This window comes from Balaenoptera acutorostrata, chromosome 2 (genome assembly GCF_949987535.1).
Source record: "Balaenoptera acutorostrata chromosome 2, mBalAcu1.1, whole genome shotgun sequence".
Classification (NCBI taxonomy): Eukaryota; Metazoa; Chordata; class Mammalia; order Artiodactyla; family Balaenopteridae; genus Balaenoptera; species Balaenoptera acutorostrata.
In genome coordinates, this window is record NC_080065.1 from 167719812 (window position 1) to 167734845 (window position 15034).

Sequence of the window (15034 nt, forward strand, 5' to 3'; positions counted from 1 at the left end):
CCTGTTTTTGCTCCCGGCTCTTCAGAAGTGGCAGTCAGGTTTTTGGTCTTTTTCTATCTTGCTGTTCAGAATATGCCCCAACTGCCCATGCACACAGTACTTTTTAGTCCCTTGTAGTTTCTTTATATTTTGTTGGTGGAGGAGATGTTTGTCCAGGTGCAAGCACTGCAGCAAAGGGTTCCAGGTCCCAGGTCCCAGCTTGTCTCACCTTTATTTGCCTAGACTTCTCAGACCTGGGGCAGGGACCTGAGGGTCCTCAAGTTAATGCGATTGAGGTCCAGATCTGGGTTGCGAGAGTTCACAACGAAAATGTTACTGAGAAGGGGTTGGGGGACCCCCTCACACGGCCTCCACCACAGGGGACGCGAACTCGCGAAGGCCCCAGCTTTGACCTACCTGAGGCCGGTGCCCAGGGCCGTGAAGTCCGGGACGCATGAGCCCACGCGGGGGCCGCTGTCCGGAGCCAGGAGGGCGGGATCCCGGGCGTTGGTCCCCCACCCCGCCCCCTCGTGGTGCTGGTGGCGGCAGCGGATGATGCGGCTCCTTTAAATCCCGGCCGCCCCGCCCTTCGCAGCCGACTCCGCGGCGGCCCGGGATCCAGGCCGGGCCGCGGCTCTCGCCGCCCAGCCTAGCGCAGCCTGGCCCGGCCCAAGCGCCGAGCCTAGGCGGTCCACTCCCCGCGCCCCAGAGGAGCCGTCAGCGCGGCTCCCGGCCCAGTCAGCAGCCCGGCAGGCCCGCCCGCATCCCTGCCCGGCCCCGGGCTCCCAGCCCCTCCCCGCCCCGGGGCCGGGGCCCCTGCAGCCTCCAGGTCCCCGCGCCCCGGCCCCGGCCCCCCCGGGCCATGCGGCCTCGGCCCCGCCGGCGCCCACCGCGCACCTGAGGAGATGAGGCTCCGCAATGGCGCCTTCCTGACGCTGCTGCTCTTCTGCCTGTGCGCCTTCCTCTCGCTCTCCTGGTACGCGGCGCTCAGCGGCCAGAAAGGTGAGCCCCTCCCCCGCCGTCGCCCGCCCCGCGCCCCCTCCCACACCTGGGCGCCGGCGGCCGGAACGGGGTCCGGGCAGCTGCCGCGGAAGGCGGCCGGAAGCCGACGCGGGCGCCCCTTCCCCGCCCGGGCGGTGCGAGAGGACGCCCCTCCCATCCTCGCTCCCACTTGTTTGCTGCTGGAATAACGAAATTCTCCTCTGGCCTGGGCTGGGCCGCGCCGCGCCCGTGAGCGGGAGTCGGGTGCCCCATGTGCGGTCAGGACCGGCCTCCGTGAGTACAGTTCTGCCCGTGTTAGGGCGGGTCGCTCCCTCTAGTGAGCTGGGGACCTCAGAGTTCTCAGAGAGGGACAGAGACACAAGGTCACAGAGGTGGCTGTGCCAGAGGGTCCCCAAGGTACCGGCTCCAGGCACCTGGGTGCACCGATCCTGAGACAGGAGTGAGGAGGCAGCCAGACATCCAGGCAGTACCATCACTTCACACCACCTCTCCACCCCAGCCCACTGTGGGTGCGGCTCCCTGGGGCCTCCACAGCCCTCCTCCAGGACATCTGGCCCCAGGACTCCTCCACAGGGATGGGGGTGCTGCGGAAGCCTTCCTGTGGCTACTGGCCTGGGGTGTGCATGGAGGGCCTCATGAGCAGCCCACCCAGCCCTGGCTGCCGGTTAACTTATTTTGTGTGGTCTCACCTGAAGTTTGGTTAAGCTGGCCAGTCCACCATCATGGCTCTCTGCATCTGGCCAGCACACTTAGGACTGAGGGGGCAGGCCCCAGCACTCGCTGGAGTTGCCCTGTGTTGGTTGGGATGGCTGGGGCTGAGTGGGGCCTTGGTTGAGGGTTGAAGGCTGAGGAGGCGCTCGCAGGCCCTTGTCCACCCAGCCTTTAGCACAGGAGGCACCGGGAAAAGCTGCTTCCTTCCTGCCGTCTGGCTTTCCTGCAGGAGGCCTAAGCAGGATCAGGCTGAGGCCAACTAACCCTCTGCCTCCCTCCCACCTCCTGCTTCCCTGTTCCCCAACAGAGGCTGCGGGAGTAGCTGGAGCCTTTCTGACCCTCCAAGTCCCAGTGTCCCAGCCTGGCTCCTGCCCGCCCAGCTCAGCCCAGCCCTGTTTGGGTGAAGGCCTGGGCTGCCCTAGGGGCTCCAGAGGGCCTGAGGGGAGACCCCCTAGGACTTGGTACATGGAGGGCATGGCTGGGGCAGAGTTCTCCGTAGGTGGGGTGTGTCACCTGGGGGAGGGCATTTTGGACCCTTGGGAGAGTGGCCATGTAAGCAGCCTGGCATGGAGGCCAAGGTGGGGCCATATCTGATGGGCTGGGGCACATTTGTTCAGCTGTGAGTGGAGCGATGACCCCTTGCACCCTGTCCTGGGCTAGGCCGCAGTTCCTGTGTGCCTCCTACGGCAGCCACTGGCCCTCAGCCAGGTGTCAGGAACTGCAGCACCAGCCTCCCACCAGGACACCTTCTCTGTGAGTCTGGCTGGCCACAGTGTCCAGGAGTGAGGGGGATACCCATGGCTCCATTTAGGGCCTTCTGTCCCTAAGTGGGGCATCCGGGAGGGCCTGGGGAGCAGGAGAGCACCCCTACGCAAAGAAATGTGGGGCTCAGATGCAGGGGTCCTTGTCCCTTGGGTTCGGCAGTCCAGAAGCCTGTGTGACATGTGACAAGAGGGTCACCTGGGCCTTCCCCGTCGAGGGCTGTTACTGTTTTGGGGGTCCCAGTAGGGTCTTGCCTTTGGAAGCTTGAAGAGAAGACTGAGTCTGGGCTCTTATATGAACCTTTCTCATTCTTATATTCAGACGACTGTATTAAGCCCATGGGGAAACCAGACTAAGTCTGAGGCCAGACTGGACCTTGGCTTCCAGCTTGCAGTGAGTAGGAGGCTCAGGAGAGGGCGGGCCCAGGCACCGATGCTTAGAGGAAAGGCAGAGGAAGCCAAATCTGTAGGGAAGGGAAGAGGTGGGCAGGAAGCCAGAGAGGAAGGGAAAGCAGGAGCAGGTGGCATCCTGGAAGCCAAGGGCCAGGAAGGACACATAGGCCTTGGCAAGACGGACCCTAGATACGGGGTTTCAGGCCCACTTTCATATCCAGCCTTGACCAAATTTGTGCAGCATCTCCACTAATGCTCAAACTGTAGCCCTCAGCCAAGCACCTGCTGAAGGTCCCCAGGGAAGACAGCAGACCCTCCAGGGGGGTGGCCTCAGCCACACAGCCCTCCCCAATGTCTAGGCTGTCCCATCTCCTGGATTTCAGCAATGATGGATGCCTGTCTTGACCACTGGGAGGGTGGGTGCAAGTCCTGGAGAGGAGGTGAACACCTGCACCCTCTCCATGCCCCTGCCCTACTGCAGGATTTTTTAAAAAATATTTATTTATTGATTTGGCTGCTCCAGGTCTTAGTTGCCACACGCGGGATCTTCGTTGCCGCATGTGTGATCTTCCTTGCCACGTGCAGGATCTTTTAGTTGAGGCATGCGAAGTCTTAGTTGCGGCATTTGGGATCTAGTTCCCTGACCAGGGATTGAACCTGGGCCCCCTGCATTGGGAGCGCAGAGTCTTAGCCACTGGACCGCGAGGGAAGTCCCCTCACTGCAGGTTAACAGCACACCTTTGCTGGGCCTGGAACCTGCCTGTGCCCCTCTGAGCCTGTTTCCCCTTCCCTAAGTACAGAGCACAAGGTCTGTGTCCCAGCCTGGCTCTTGAATCTGTTTCTTTAACAAAGAGGGAACCAAAGGGAAGACTGTGATCCGTGGGCTTCAGGTATCCTGATTACTCTGCCTTCTGGTGGAGGAAGGGGTGGGAAAGCCTCTAGTAGTGTGACCACAGCTGCCCCCAGGACTTGGGCAGAAGAAGGCTCCTAGGAAGGGAGGCCAGGGTAGGAAGCAGGCTGTGCCCAGGCCTTGGTGGTCAGGGTGATTCAGGTCAGCAGGGCCCACCGCTGCCACTGGCCTGTCCCCCTGGGGCAGGCTAAGGTTGGACAGAGCTCAGCGTACTTAAAGATCAGAGAAGGCTACGGGTTTGGGGTCGGGGGGGCGGACAGGGGCAGCAACAGCAGTCAGAGGGGGATGAGGTCTCCTTACCCTCCCTCCACTTCACAGAGGGCCCCACTGCAGGGAGCTGCCTTGGGTGTAGCCAGTAGCACAAGGGCTGCCCCTGCAAGACTCAGCACCTCCACAGCACTGGGGTGGCGTTGGGGAGGGCATCAGGGACAATAGGTGGGTGGGTAGGGACTCAGGCAGGAGGGAGGCCACCTGCCTGTGTAGGCAGCTCTGAACTCCCTCCTGCTGGGCCTCAGCACCTCCAGTCCCCCCTCCCTACTGGCAGCTGAGCAGGTGAGTGCTGGGGGTGGCCAGCTCCCTGTTCAAGGGGTCAGGTTTCCAGGGTAACCTGGCCTCAGAACCCAGAGCAGAGCCTCAAAGATCTGGTAACCTGACTCCTGACTCCCTCCCCCAGCAGGGCTGTCCCAGAGCACAGAAGCTTGAAGTGGCCTGGCCTTTGGCCCCTTGGGCAGGGTGTGGGAAGGGAGATCCGGCAAGCTGCTGACTCGGGAGTGCCTCATCCAGGATCTGCTTGGCTCCCCCGCTCCTCCCCCCGCAGCCTCTCCGTCCTGCGTAGGGGCTTCCCCTCCCTCTTCCCCGGGATTTAGCACTTAAACCTCTGCCCCAGCTGCAGAAAGGGGGTGTCCTGAGATGACCGAACTTTGCCTTGGTCATGACCTTTGGTATACCCGATTGTGGGGAGGTGACACCATCCCAGGGCATTCTGGGGGCTGTGACCCGCCCCCCCCAAGGGATCAAGGAACATAAGAGCTGCCTGAGGGTGAGAGGGGAGATCTGGAAGACAACTAGGCCTTGAAGGCTACATGGGTTTTCATCAGGCCCAGAAGAGAAAAGGGGATTCCAGTCAGAAGAGACAGCATGTGTGAAAGCATAGACATCAGACAAGGAAAAGGAGGTGTGTGTGATGGCAAATAAAGAGGGCAAAAGCCGATTAGAAAAGGCCTTGAGAGCGCACAGCCTGGCAGGACCTGGCTGCCTCAGCAGCAGATAGCGATGTTGTTTGTCTCATTCTTGCTCTCTCGGCCCTGCCAGACCGGTGGAGCCAGGTACTTGGCACCCTGGAGATCCCTCTCCACTGTCAGGCAGCCCTACCTCTTCTGGGCTGCTGCTTCTGGCCCATGTGCACCCCTAGTGCCTGCACATGGGGCCCAGTTGGAGGTTCTGACACAGGCCCCCCCTGGGGTGGCATGGTCTAGGCCTAGAACAGATCTCCAGAGAAGCAGGCTTCAGGGCACTTAGCGCTCTTGTCCCCTTTCTGCTTCTGACTTGCTGAGGGACCCCTGACTAGCTTCTCAACTTCATTTGCTCCTCTGAGCATTGGGGGCTGTAACTGCAACAGTCCCCACCCACCCACCCCCACCGGACTGTGTGAGATTGCAAATCCAGAGCTGGTACCTAGTGTAGAATGACAACCATGAGGACAATGACGAATGGGTGCCTGGGGCACAGTCCTACTTGGAGGATACGGGGGAGAGTCCAGGGAGGTTTTCTGTCCCCATGGGGCCTTGGGGATGGGGCTGCCTGTGATCTCTGTGAAGGGGGATGGGAAGCAAAGTGCAGAGGCTGAAAGAAGGAACAGGGGAAGGTTGGCCTCCATGCTAAGAGCTCCTTGAGGAAGGTCTGGGTCATTGTGCCCTGGTTGGGACCTTGGGTGCCCTACTTCCTGGAAGGAGGAGATGCTGCAAGGAGAAGCAAGAGAGGGCTTTGGGAGGAGAGGGGAGGGGATGGAGAGGATTCAGTCTGAGCCTTTTCAGCCTCAGCTTAGGTTTGTCTCACCTGGGGCTGGAAGTGGTCCTGCAGCCCTCCCATTTCAGATGGCTCCTCAATGCAGAAAATAAAGGGAGAGCACTGGAGAGGGCTAATTCCCCCAGTGGAGGCTTTTCTTCCCCAAGTGTGAGTGTCACTGTGACTTCAGAGTGACCCTTATGTAACCCCATGTGGCTCACATGTGGCAGGCATATGAACAGATGTGTATGCTAACACTCAAGGGGCAGTACCTCAGCTCTAGGCTGCCCCCTGGTGACAGCCTGTGTACCACCCACAGGCGATGTGGTGGACGTGTACCAGCGGGAGTTTCTGGCGCTGCGTGACCGGTTGCATGCAGCTGAGCAGGAGAGCCTCAAGCGCTCCAAGGAGCTCAACCTGGTGCTGGACGAGATCAAGAGGGCCGTGTCGGAGAGACAAGCGCTGCGAGACGGAGACAGCAATCGCACCTGGGGCCGCCTAACCGGTGAGCGCAGGAGCGGGAAGTGGCAGGGGATGCGAGGCTGATGGCGGACCGCGTTGTCTGATCTGTCCCTTCCCGACCCACCCAGAGGATCCACGCCTGAAGCCGTGGAACGTCTCGCACAAGCACGTGCTGCACCTACCCACTGTCTTCCACCACCTGCCACACCTGCTAGCCAAGGAAAGCAGCCTGCAGCCCGCCGTGCGCGTGGGCCAGGGCCGCACCGGAGGTAGGGGCGGGGCCCGGGAGGGGCGAGTGGCGGGTGGTGGGACGATCCCCACGCAGTGACCAGTACCGACCCTCCGCGTCCCTGCAGTGTCAGTGGTGATGGGCATCCCCAGCGTGCGGCGCGAGGTGCACTCGTACCTGACTGACACGCTGCACTCGCTCATCTCAGAGCTAAGCCCACAGGAGAAAGAGGACTCGGTCATCGTGGTGCTGATCGCTGAGGCAAGTGGGCTGGGGCACGGGTCGAGGGGACATTCAGAGGAAGACACACGGCACAAAATAACAAGGAGAATGAAAACAGCAACATTTCGGAGGAGAAAACTCTCAGAAGTTCAGTCGTCCGTTTCACTCACAAACTTAACAGGATAAAAAGTTAAAAGGAAAGACATTTTAGCACCCCCTCGTGGAGATGCCAGTTATAGTCTGTCCCACCCCTTGGACCGAAGTATGTAAAAGGGCCTTTTCTGAGGCACCTGTGGCCCCCAGGCCCAGCCTTCCTTAGCCTTCAGGATGGTGGGCTCACTCCTTCCATGTGGGAGAGAAGGCTGTGTCCTTCCCCCAGCCCTTTCTTCCAGGCCATTTGGGCTGGCAGCCTGGCTCACGGAGGGCACTTGGTCTCCCCACAGACTGACCCACAGTATACCTCGCTGGTGACGGAGAATATCAAGGCCTTGTGAGTACTGACAGCCCGACAAGGTTGGTGGAGGGAGGACCCTTTGCGGGGTGTTGGGCGGACAGGTGCCGGCCGTGCCCCTCCCCCCCATCAAGATGCACCATCCCTCTGTGGGAAAGGGTGCTTCCCCTCTGGGCTGAAAGGGGGTGGGCATGTGGAGACGACCCAACCCCTCTGGAGGCTCAGTGCCTCAGTAGGATGCGTGTGGTGTCAGGGGATGTCTGCCTGGTGGGTCTTAAGAAAAGGACAGGGTCTAGCTAGCTCAGCTCTGTCCCTGCTCCAGTCCCTGGAGGCTGCACACTCACTGGGCCTTCCTGTCCCCCAGGTTCCCTACAGAGATCCATTCTGGGCTCCTAGAGGTCATCTCCCCTTCTCCCCACTTCTACCCTGACTTCTCCCGCCTCCGAGAGTCCTTTGGGGACCCCAAGGAGAGAGTCAGGTACTAGCACTACCCACCTCCCTGTGCCCCCAGCAACCTGCCCACCTGTGCTAAGAACCTAGTCTGTGGGTGTATGAGTCCTGGGCACTTCCCTGCAGTGCCTCCATTGTTCCATTGGAGGACCCCTGCATGGGGGTGGGGGGGTCTCCTACCCACTCAGTGGCCTCTGTGGTAGCCACACTGGAGGTGGAGGGGGTCTGAGCTCTTGAGGCCCCTGCCCCTGGCCCACAGGTGGAGGACCAAACAGAACCTTGATTACTGCTTCCTCATGATGTATGCACAGTCCAAAGGCATTTACTACGTGCAGGTGAGCACTGAGACCCTGCTCTGTCCCTTTTCCCCCTGGACCCTGGATGGACCTGGGAGGCAAGCCCTGCCCTGCCCCTGTGCCCATCCTGAGTCCCGACCCCCTTCTACCTACCCACCACTGTGCAGCTGGAGGATGACATCATAGCCAAGCCCAACTACCTGAGCACCATGAAGAACTTCGCACTCCAGCAGCCCTCGGAGGACTGGATGATCCTGGAGTTCTCCCAGCTGGGCTTCATCGGTGTGCCACCCCCCTCCCTGCCCCACTGACCTGACCAAAATATCTCCATCCAGCCCACTTCTGCCTCTGTCATCATCTCTCAGCCCCACGCCCTGTTCCGAACCCTAGTACCATGCAGTGTCGTGCTCTGAGCCTTTGCCTGGAGTGCCCGCTACAGCCCCACCTGGCCTGTTCCTGCCTGCCCTCTGCATCGGGATGTTTGGGCTCACCATCCCATCTGCCCTCTTGTTACCTGCACCTGCCTGCAGCCAGCCAGAGGTTTTGCCATGGGACCCTCCCCAGTGTCCCCCACAGGGATTAAGAGGAAGTAGGGCAGGGCAGAGCTGCCTACTCAGCACCCCTTTCCCTCCAATCCCACCCCCAGGGAAGATGTTCAAGTCACTGGACTTGAGCGTCATTGTGGAGTTCATCCTCATGTTCTACCGGGACAAGCCCATCGACTGGCTCCTGGACCATATTCTGTGGGTGAAGGTCTGCAATCCTGAGAAGGATGCGGTGAGCAGAGCCTGCACAGAGGCGGGAGGGGGCGGTGGAGCAAGCAGCATCCAGTAGGGACTGTGTCGGTGACCGTGCACCTGACAGGAGGAGACTGCGCTGCTGGCTGGAGGAGTTTCTGTCTTCAGAGGTAGAGTTGAGCTGAGCCCCAGCGTGTGTCACCCTCCCTCCACAGAAGCACTGTGACCGGCAGAAGGCCAACCTGCGGATCCGCTTCAAGCCATCCCTCTTCCAGCACGTGGGCACTCACTCCTCACTGGCGGGCAAGATCCAGAAACTGAAGGTGGGCAGTGCCACACTCAAGCCTGGTTGAGTACAGCAGAGCCTGGGCTGAGGTTGGGCAAGGAGGTAGCAGGGCAAGTCCAGGGCCCACCCTAGCACCATTGTCCCTCCTCCACTGTAGGACAAGGACTTTGGGAAGCAGGCACTGCGGAAGGAGCATGTGAACCCGCCAGCGGAAGTGAGCACAAGCCTCAAGACATACCAGCACTTCACCCTGGAGAAGGCCTACCTGCGCGAGGATTTCTTCTGGGCCTTCACTCCCGCTGCAGGGGACTTCATCCGCTTCCGCTTCTTCCAGCCACTGCGACTGGAGCGGTCAGTGCCAGCGCCCACAGGTCTACCTTGGGGGAGGGGCAGGGTGGCTACCAGGGTAGAGGCCTCACCACGAATTTCTGGACCTGCAGATTTCCCTCTGTGACCCCCCGCAAATTACTTAACCTTATTAAGTTTTCTTATCTGAAAAGTGGGGCTCAGAACAGTAGCCAATTTGTAAAGACTAAGTCCAACAGTGCCCACAGGAGCTCAGTGACATTGCCCATCACCATTGTCCTTACAAGTAAGGCCCTGGTTGCCTTGCACAGTCCAACGGCTGCCCTGGGTGGTGCCCAGCCTCACCCACTACCTCAGGGCCCACCTACTGCACTCCTGGCCCAGGCCTGGCCTTTCTCTGCTGGGTAGTGTGCCTGGGCAGTACCCCACCCCTGCAGCAGCTCACAGGCCTGTCTGGCCACAGGTTCTTCTTCCGCAGTGGGAACATTGAGCACCCGGAGGACAAGCTCTTCAACACATCTGTGGAGGTGCTGCCCTTTGATGTGAGTGTAGTAGCAGGTGGGTGTGCACTGAGGCCTGCCCCTTCCACAGCCACTGGCTTCAGCCCCTTGATTTTGCCCCCAGAACCCCCAGTCAGACAAGGAGGCCCTGCAGGAGGGCCGTTCAGCCACTCTCCAGTACCCTCGGAGCTCTGATGGCTACCTCCAGATCGGTGAGTGAGGGGCAGTCAAGTGGAGGTGAGAGGAGAGGCAGGAGTCTTGGGGCAACCTCTCATTGCTGCCCTCCCCCAGGCTCTTTCTACAAGGGTGTGGCACAGGGAGAAGTGGACCCAGCCTTTGGCCCCCTGGAAGCACTGCGCCTCTCCATCCAGACAGACTCGCCGGTGTGGGTCATTCTGAGTGAGGTGACATAGGGCAGGGCTGGGTGCAGGGAATGGGGAGCCGTACCAAATAGCTAGACCAGGGCTGCTCTCTGAGACCCCAGCTGACACTGAGCCCGGCTCTTCCAGATCTTCCTGAAAAAGGCTGACTAAGCCAAGGGCTTCTGAGGGTGCGTTTTGGCTGGCCCTGAAGCCCACGAGGCCTGGGATGTCGTCGCCGCTGCCCCCGGAGGGCCAGGCGCGGCCACCCCAGTCTGAGGGGTTCTGCCTGGCACCCCACTCCACTGGCCTGGGGTGGCCGCTGGCCCGGAGGCCCCAGGAACTGGTGCTGCCCCGCCCGCCGGCCGCGGGGAAGAGGCAGGAGGCCCCCACACTGTGCCTGAGGCCGGTCCGCGCCGCCCGGAACCGTTCGCACCCTGGCCCCCTTGAGCCAGGCCTTTATAGAAGAGCCTTTTCCTGGGCGCCCACTGTCTCCGCGCGAACACTGGAATGCATATACTACTTTATGTGCTGTGTTTTTTATTCTTGGATACATTTGATTTTTTTCACGTTAAGTCCACATATACTTCTATAAGAGCGCTCCTTGTAATAAAGGGTTAATGAAGTGTGTGCCTCACAGGTGAGGGCTCCGAGCTCACAGCCGGGCGCCTAGCTGCCCAGCGATACCACCTGGCGCCCCCGCCCTCCGCGCAGTTCCGCGGGACCTCGCTCGCATTCTCTGGGAGGGTCCCGGCCGCCCGGTCGGTAACTCGCTGATGGAGCTGGTGCGGAATCTGCGTCCACGCCCCCAAACCGCCCCCATTTCCGTGATAACCCTCCTCGGAGCGCGCCCCCTAGCGCCCATCATCCCTCCCCAAGTGCCTGCAGCCGCCTCTCACCAAAGGCATCCCCCCACCCCCTCGTCCCACTCCTCCGTGGGTCTCAGCCCCGCCTTTTCCACCGTCTCCAAGGCCCTGCTCCTGTCCCCAGTCTGTGACTCATTTTAGGGTCTCCCATCCATCTCAGGGCCTTTGTTTTTGCCCTGCTTTGAAAGCTCCTCTCCTCTGCCTGCTCAGCTAAAAGTCACCATTTTAGGGACTCTTCCCGGCCAGCAGGCCTTCCCCGGATCTGGTCCCCCGAGACACTAGGACGTTTACTGGACAGCGCCTATTAAAACTACATTGATTACGTTCATCGTCGTTCTCCGCGGGCCGCAACAGGTTGCCCTGAACACTGCGCTGTTCTAGATGCCGGTAACCGAGTACCGACCAAAAAAAAGTCCCTCGTGTTGGCTGTGAAGTCCAGGGTATGAGGAATAGGGCGGCTGAGGGTCAGTGGAGAGGCAGGCCTCATAGGAGGGGGACAGGCGAGGAGAGCGCTGACCGCAGGGAGGAGAAGCCGTGGGGTGAGCCCCAGCGGGAAAGGATGTGTGACTAACAGCGTCTGGGAGCAGGGCGGGAGAGGACCGGACCCAGGGCCCGATCGAGCCCCTGCCCAGGAGAGGCCTCTTTCCTTCCGCAGCCCGACAGACTGCTGTGGCCTGAAGCTAGGCCCCTCCAAGCTCTACAACCCGCAGTGCGCGACCCACTCCGACCCAGAGAGTGCACTTGAGATCACGCTTTAATGAGAGACTGGGATGGGGGCGAGCACCCTCCCCCGTCCTCCAGGAGGCTCCGTCTCAACTCCATCTCCGCCCACCCGGCGTCCTCCGTCTCAGGCCTTCTGCAGCAGTTTCTGGAACTGTCCGAGGAGCGCGGCGCACAGCGCGGCCGGGAGGAAGTGAGCAAGTAGGCCAAACGCCGCCAGCACCATGAGAAGCCAGAGCGCGCGCGCGCTCGCGTACAGCGGGGCCAGCCTGCGGGCGGTACTCAGCGGGGGCGGGCCGGGGCAATGGCCCCACCCCAACCCTACGGGCCGCCTCCACCAGGGCCCGCCCACCTGCCCCCAAAAGGGAACCGCCTCCAACCAGTCGTCTGGTCCGGCCCGCCATTCGCTTGCGGCCTCTGCCGTCAAGACCCTGCCCACAAGCCAAGCCACCTTTCCCCGCCCTGGTGGACCTCCCGGAAGCCCCGCCCCGGTTCTCACCTTTGCTGCGCAGATCTCGCGTAGCCCTGAAAGTAGCGGAGGCGCGCGAACAGGTATACCAGGCCACACAGAGCCGCCGCACCTGGGAAAGGGGAGGGCGGGGTGGAGTGAGCCCGCTGATGCGGGGACCCCCGGGGCTCTAGTACGTGCGTCCCTGCCCCGCTCTCAGACCTTCGTGAAAGAAGATGCCGGCGACCCAGAGCGTGGCGAGGAACACCGGGAAGTACTCGCTGCAGTTCACTCTGCGGTGGGGGAGGAGCGGCATGAGGGCGCCGGCCTGGGGCCTCCGAGCCTGACCGCCTGGGGCTGCCTAGCTCCCCGCCCCGCGCCCTCCCACCGCGCCTCACTGGGCTCGGTAGATGCGCTCGAACTCCGGCGGGCCGGTGGTGATCGGCGGAGACACGCGGAAGGCCCTGCGCGCGGAGATCACCTGCAGCGAGAAGTAGGCTGGGGGAGGAGGTGTTGCCGGAGTCAGATCTGGCACCCAGACTCCCGGCCCCGCCTCCAGTCTGGCCGCGCATCTTCTCTTATCCCAGCACCACACCCTGCTCTTCACGACTCCCGTTTAAAAGCCCGACCGAGGGGACCGCCGGCCCCTGCTCTTCTCCGAGCTTGCCCTGTGTCCACGACACTCAGTGGGGAGGGCAGGGTGCCGGCCTGGGGCTCTGAGAGGCCCTGTCCAGCCCAGTGAGTGTAGGGGAAGGGGATGACACGTCACAGGACACCTGCCCGCAGAAGGACTTTGCTCCTGAATCATTTCACTTGCAAAACACAGGCAAATGTCCAACTCCCACCCTTTAGGCATGGACTTTGGCCCAGGTCCCTGGAATGGGAGTGCCACCTGAGGTCAGAGTTGGCTGCATCCTTCCAGGTACAGAGGAGCACGCACCCTGTGGCCAACCGTCTCTGCTCCGCCACCCACAGAGCTCACCAGGAGGGACCTCCCGACCAAGCCTGGGTCGCTGTGCCTCCAAACTGTAGTGTGGGTTCCTGCCTCAGTTTCTCTGTTCAGGCTCTGCCTCAATCTGACAGACACCCTCTCCTCTGCCTCCAGGTGGTTACGGCTGGGACTATTCTAGTCCAACCCCAAGCCACCAGGGCTCTGCCCCTCTCCCTTCCAACATGGGTGGGTACAGAGGGTGGGCTGGCCCTTGAGGGTCTGAGTGCACAGGAGCCCTTCTCTTGGCCTGAGGCCAGGTGCCCACCACACAAACAGTCCCAGTACTGGGTGTCTCCAACTATCTTCCTGCAAGTCCCATGGCCCTGGTGCCCTTGGTGCCAGGCCCTCTGCAGACATACCCCAACCTGAGTGCACTGTGGATACCAAGGGTGGCCTTGCCAGCACAGTGTACAAGAGGAAGGGCTGAGGGCCAAGCTTACTGGTATGGCTGGAGATCGTCAGCCTGTCTGCTCAGCCACTCCAGGGCCCCTGCCCCAGGCTGTGTCTTGTCCTAGCCCATACAGTGTGAGGCAATGGTGTCCCCCAAAGCCAGAATATCTATCCCAGGAATCTGTCTCTAGGGCTGGTCTGAGAAGGGCACCAAGCAGGCACCTTTGGGGGCCAAAAAGCAGGTTTCAACCCTGTCTAGCTCCACATGGTTCCAGCATAGAGAGGGTGACTTTGAAGGCAGGGCCAGGGGATGGGGCCCTCCCACTGGGACACCCAGAGAGGGGACCGCTGAAGAGGGCAGGGATCAGCTGGAGTAGGGCTACATCAAGCCCATGGCTGTCCCGCTTCTGTACTCACCATCAGAACACCCATTCATCCTGGCACCCAGCCCCGCTGCTCAGGTCCTAGAGCCCAACATAGCTGGATGCCCCACCTACTCCCTGAAAGCCCCTGCCCTCCTCCAGGGTTCTTTATGCTGGCTGAGGGGCCACCTTCCAACCCCAAGCCAGGCAGCCCACATGCCTACCTCAGTTGTTCCTCAGGGGCCTTTTTCCATTTCGCTGCCCATCCCCTAGGCTGGGTACCTCTCAGCCTTGGTTCCTGCCCAGGGTTTCACAGTTTGCCCTGCAGACACCCCTCCAGGGCTTCCCCCTCCCCACTTGGGGAAAGTGCAAGCCCCTCAGCCCTCTGGTGGGGGCCAGAAGAGCTTTCATACCAGGAGTCTGGGCTGTCCCTCACCTGGGCCTGGACCCCAGCACCTCCCCAGTGCCTGGAGGGCAGAAGGCAGACTGTAGGGGTCCAAGGCCCACCCACCACCGGAGCAGAAGCCAGCCCACCTTGCAGCAGGACTCCCAGGAGGGTGACAGTGGCCAGAAGAGCCACTTCGTCCTTCATGGTGCCGGTGGCTCTGTCAGGCCAGGCTGGCCTGTGAGAGGGCTAGCTGTGGGGCTCTTATCACCCTTGTCTGCTGCTCAGAGGCTGGCCCAGGAGAGGAAGAGTGGCCCGCTCTCCCCGCCCCTTCTCAGTGGAGGGGGTTGGGGAAGGGGGCGTGACCATGGCCTGAGAGAGCTGGGGAGCCTGGTCAGGCTGAGCAAGAGGAAACCAGGGCCAGAGCTTCCCTGGTGGCGCAGTGTTAAGAATCTGCCTGCCAATGCGGAGGACACAGGTTCGAGCCCTGGTCCAGGAAGATCCCACGTGCCGCGAAGCAACTAAGCCCGTGTGCCACAACTACTGAGCCTGCGCTCTAGAGCCCGTGCTCTGCAACAAGACAAGCCACCACAATAAGAAGCCCGCGCAGCCCCGCTCACCGCAACTAGAGAAAGCCCACATGCAGCAACGAAGATCCAATGCAGCCAAAAATAAATAAATAAATAAGTTTTTTTAAAAAAGAGGAAACCAGGGCCAGATGGAGCCTGGGCAGGAGAGAGCAGCCGCCTGGGGACAGCCCAGCCACCTCCTCCCAGTCCTTTTGTCCCTTCTATGCCTAGCCTTGTGCTGGCAG

The 15034-nt window shown here is 61.3% G+C and overlaps 2 protein-coding genes across 4 annotated transcripts; one reads left to right on the forward strand and one right to left on the reverse strand.

The window, feature by feature from the left end:
• The first annotated feature begins 559 nt into the window (after positions 1–559).
• Positions 560–10684, forward strand: MGAT4B (alpha-1,3-mannosyl-glycoprotein 4-beta-N-acetylglucosaminyltransferase B). Of its 2 annotated transcripts, none has more exons than XM_007169859.2 (15): positions 560–981; positions 6080–6265; positions 6351–6491; positions 6660–6712; positions 7117–7163; positions 7489–7602; positions 7834–7909; positions 8038–8152; positions 8517–8647; positions 8823–8930; positions 9051–9244; positions 9663–9741; positions 9824–9911; positions 9991–10103; positions 10209–10684. In XM_007169859.2, the coding sequence occupies exons 1-15, from the start codon at positions 885–887 to the stop codon at positions 10230–10232; spliced, it is 1566 nt and encodes a 521-aa protein (XP_007169921.1). In that variant the 5' UTR covers positions 560–884; the 3' UTR covers positions 10233–10684. The 2 variants fall into 2 exon arrangements, with proteins under 2 accessions (XP_007169921.1, XP_007169919.1); XM_007169857.2 differs by having other exon boundaries at positions 561–981; positions 6579–6712.
• A 964-nt stretch (positions 10685–11648) lies between these two features.
• On the reverse strand, positions 11649–14465 carry LTC4S (leukotriene C4 synthase). Of its 2 annotated transcripts, none has more exons than XM_007169861.3 (5): positions 14370–14465; positions 12491–12590; positions 12315–12385; positions 12144–12225; positions 11649–11798 (listed from the first exon to the last, which is right to left on the reverse strand). In XM_007169861.3, exons 1-5 carry the CDS (start codon positions 14425–14427, stop codon positions 11672–11674), a joined length of 438 nt encoding a protein of 145 aa, XP_007169923.1. In that variant the 5' UTR covers positions 14428–14465; the 3' UTR covers positions 11649–11671. The 2 variants fall into 2 exon arrangements, with proteins under 2 accessions (XP_007169923.1, XP_007169922.1); XM_007169860.3 differs by having other exon boundaries at positions 11649–11913.
• Between the last annotated feature and the right edge of the window lie 569 nt (positions 14466–15034).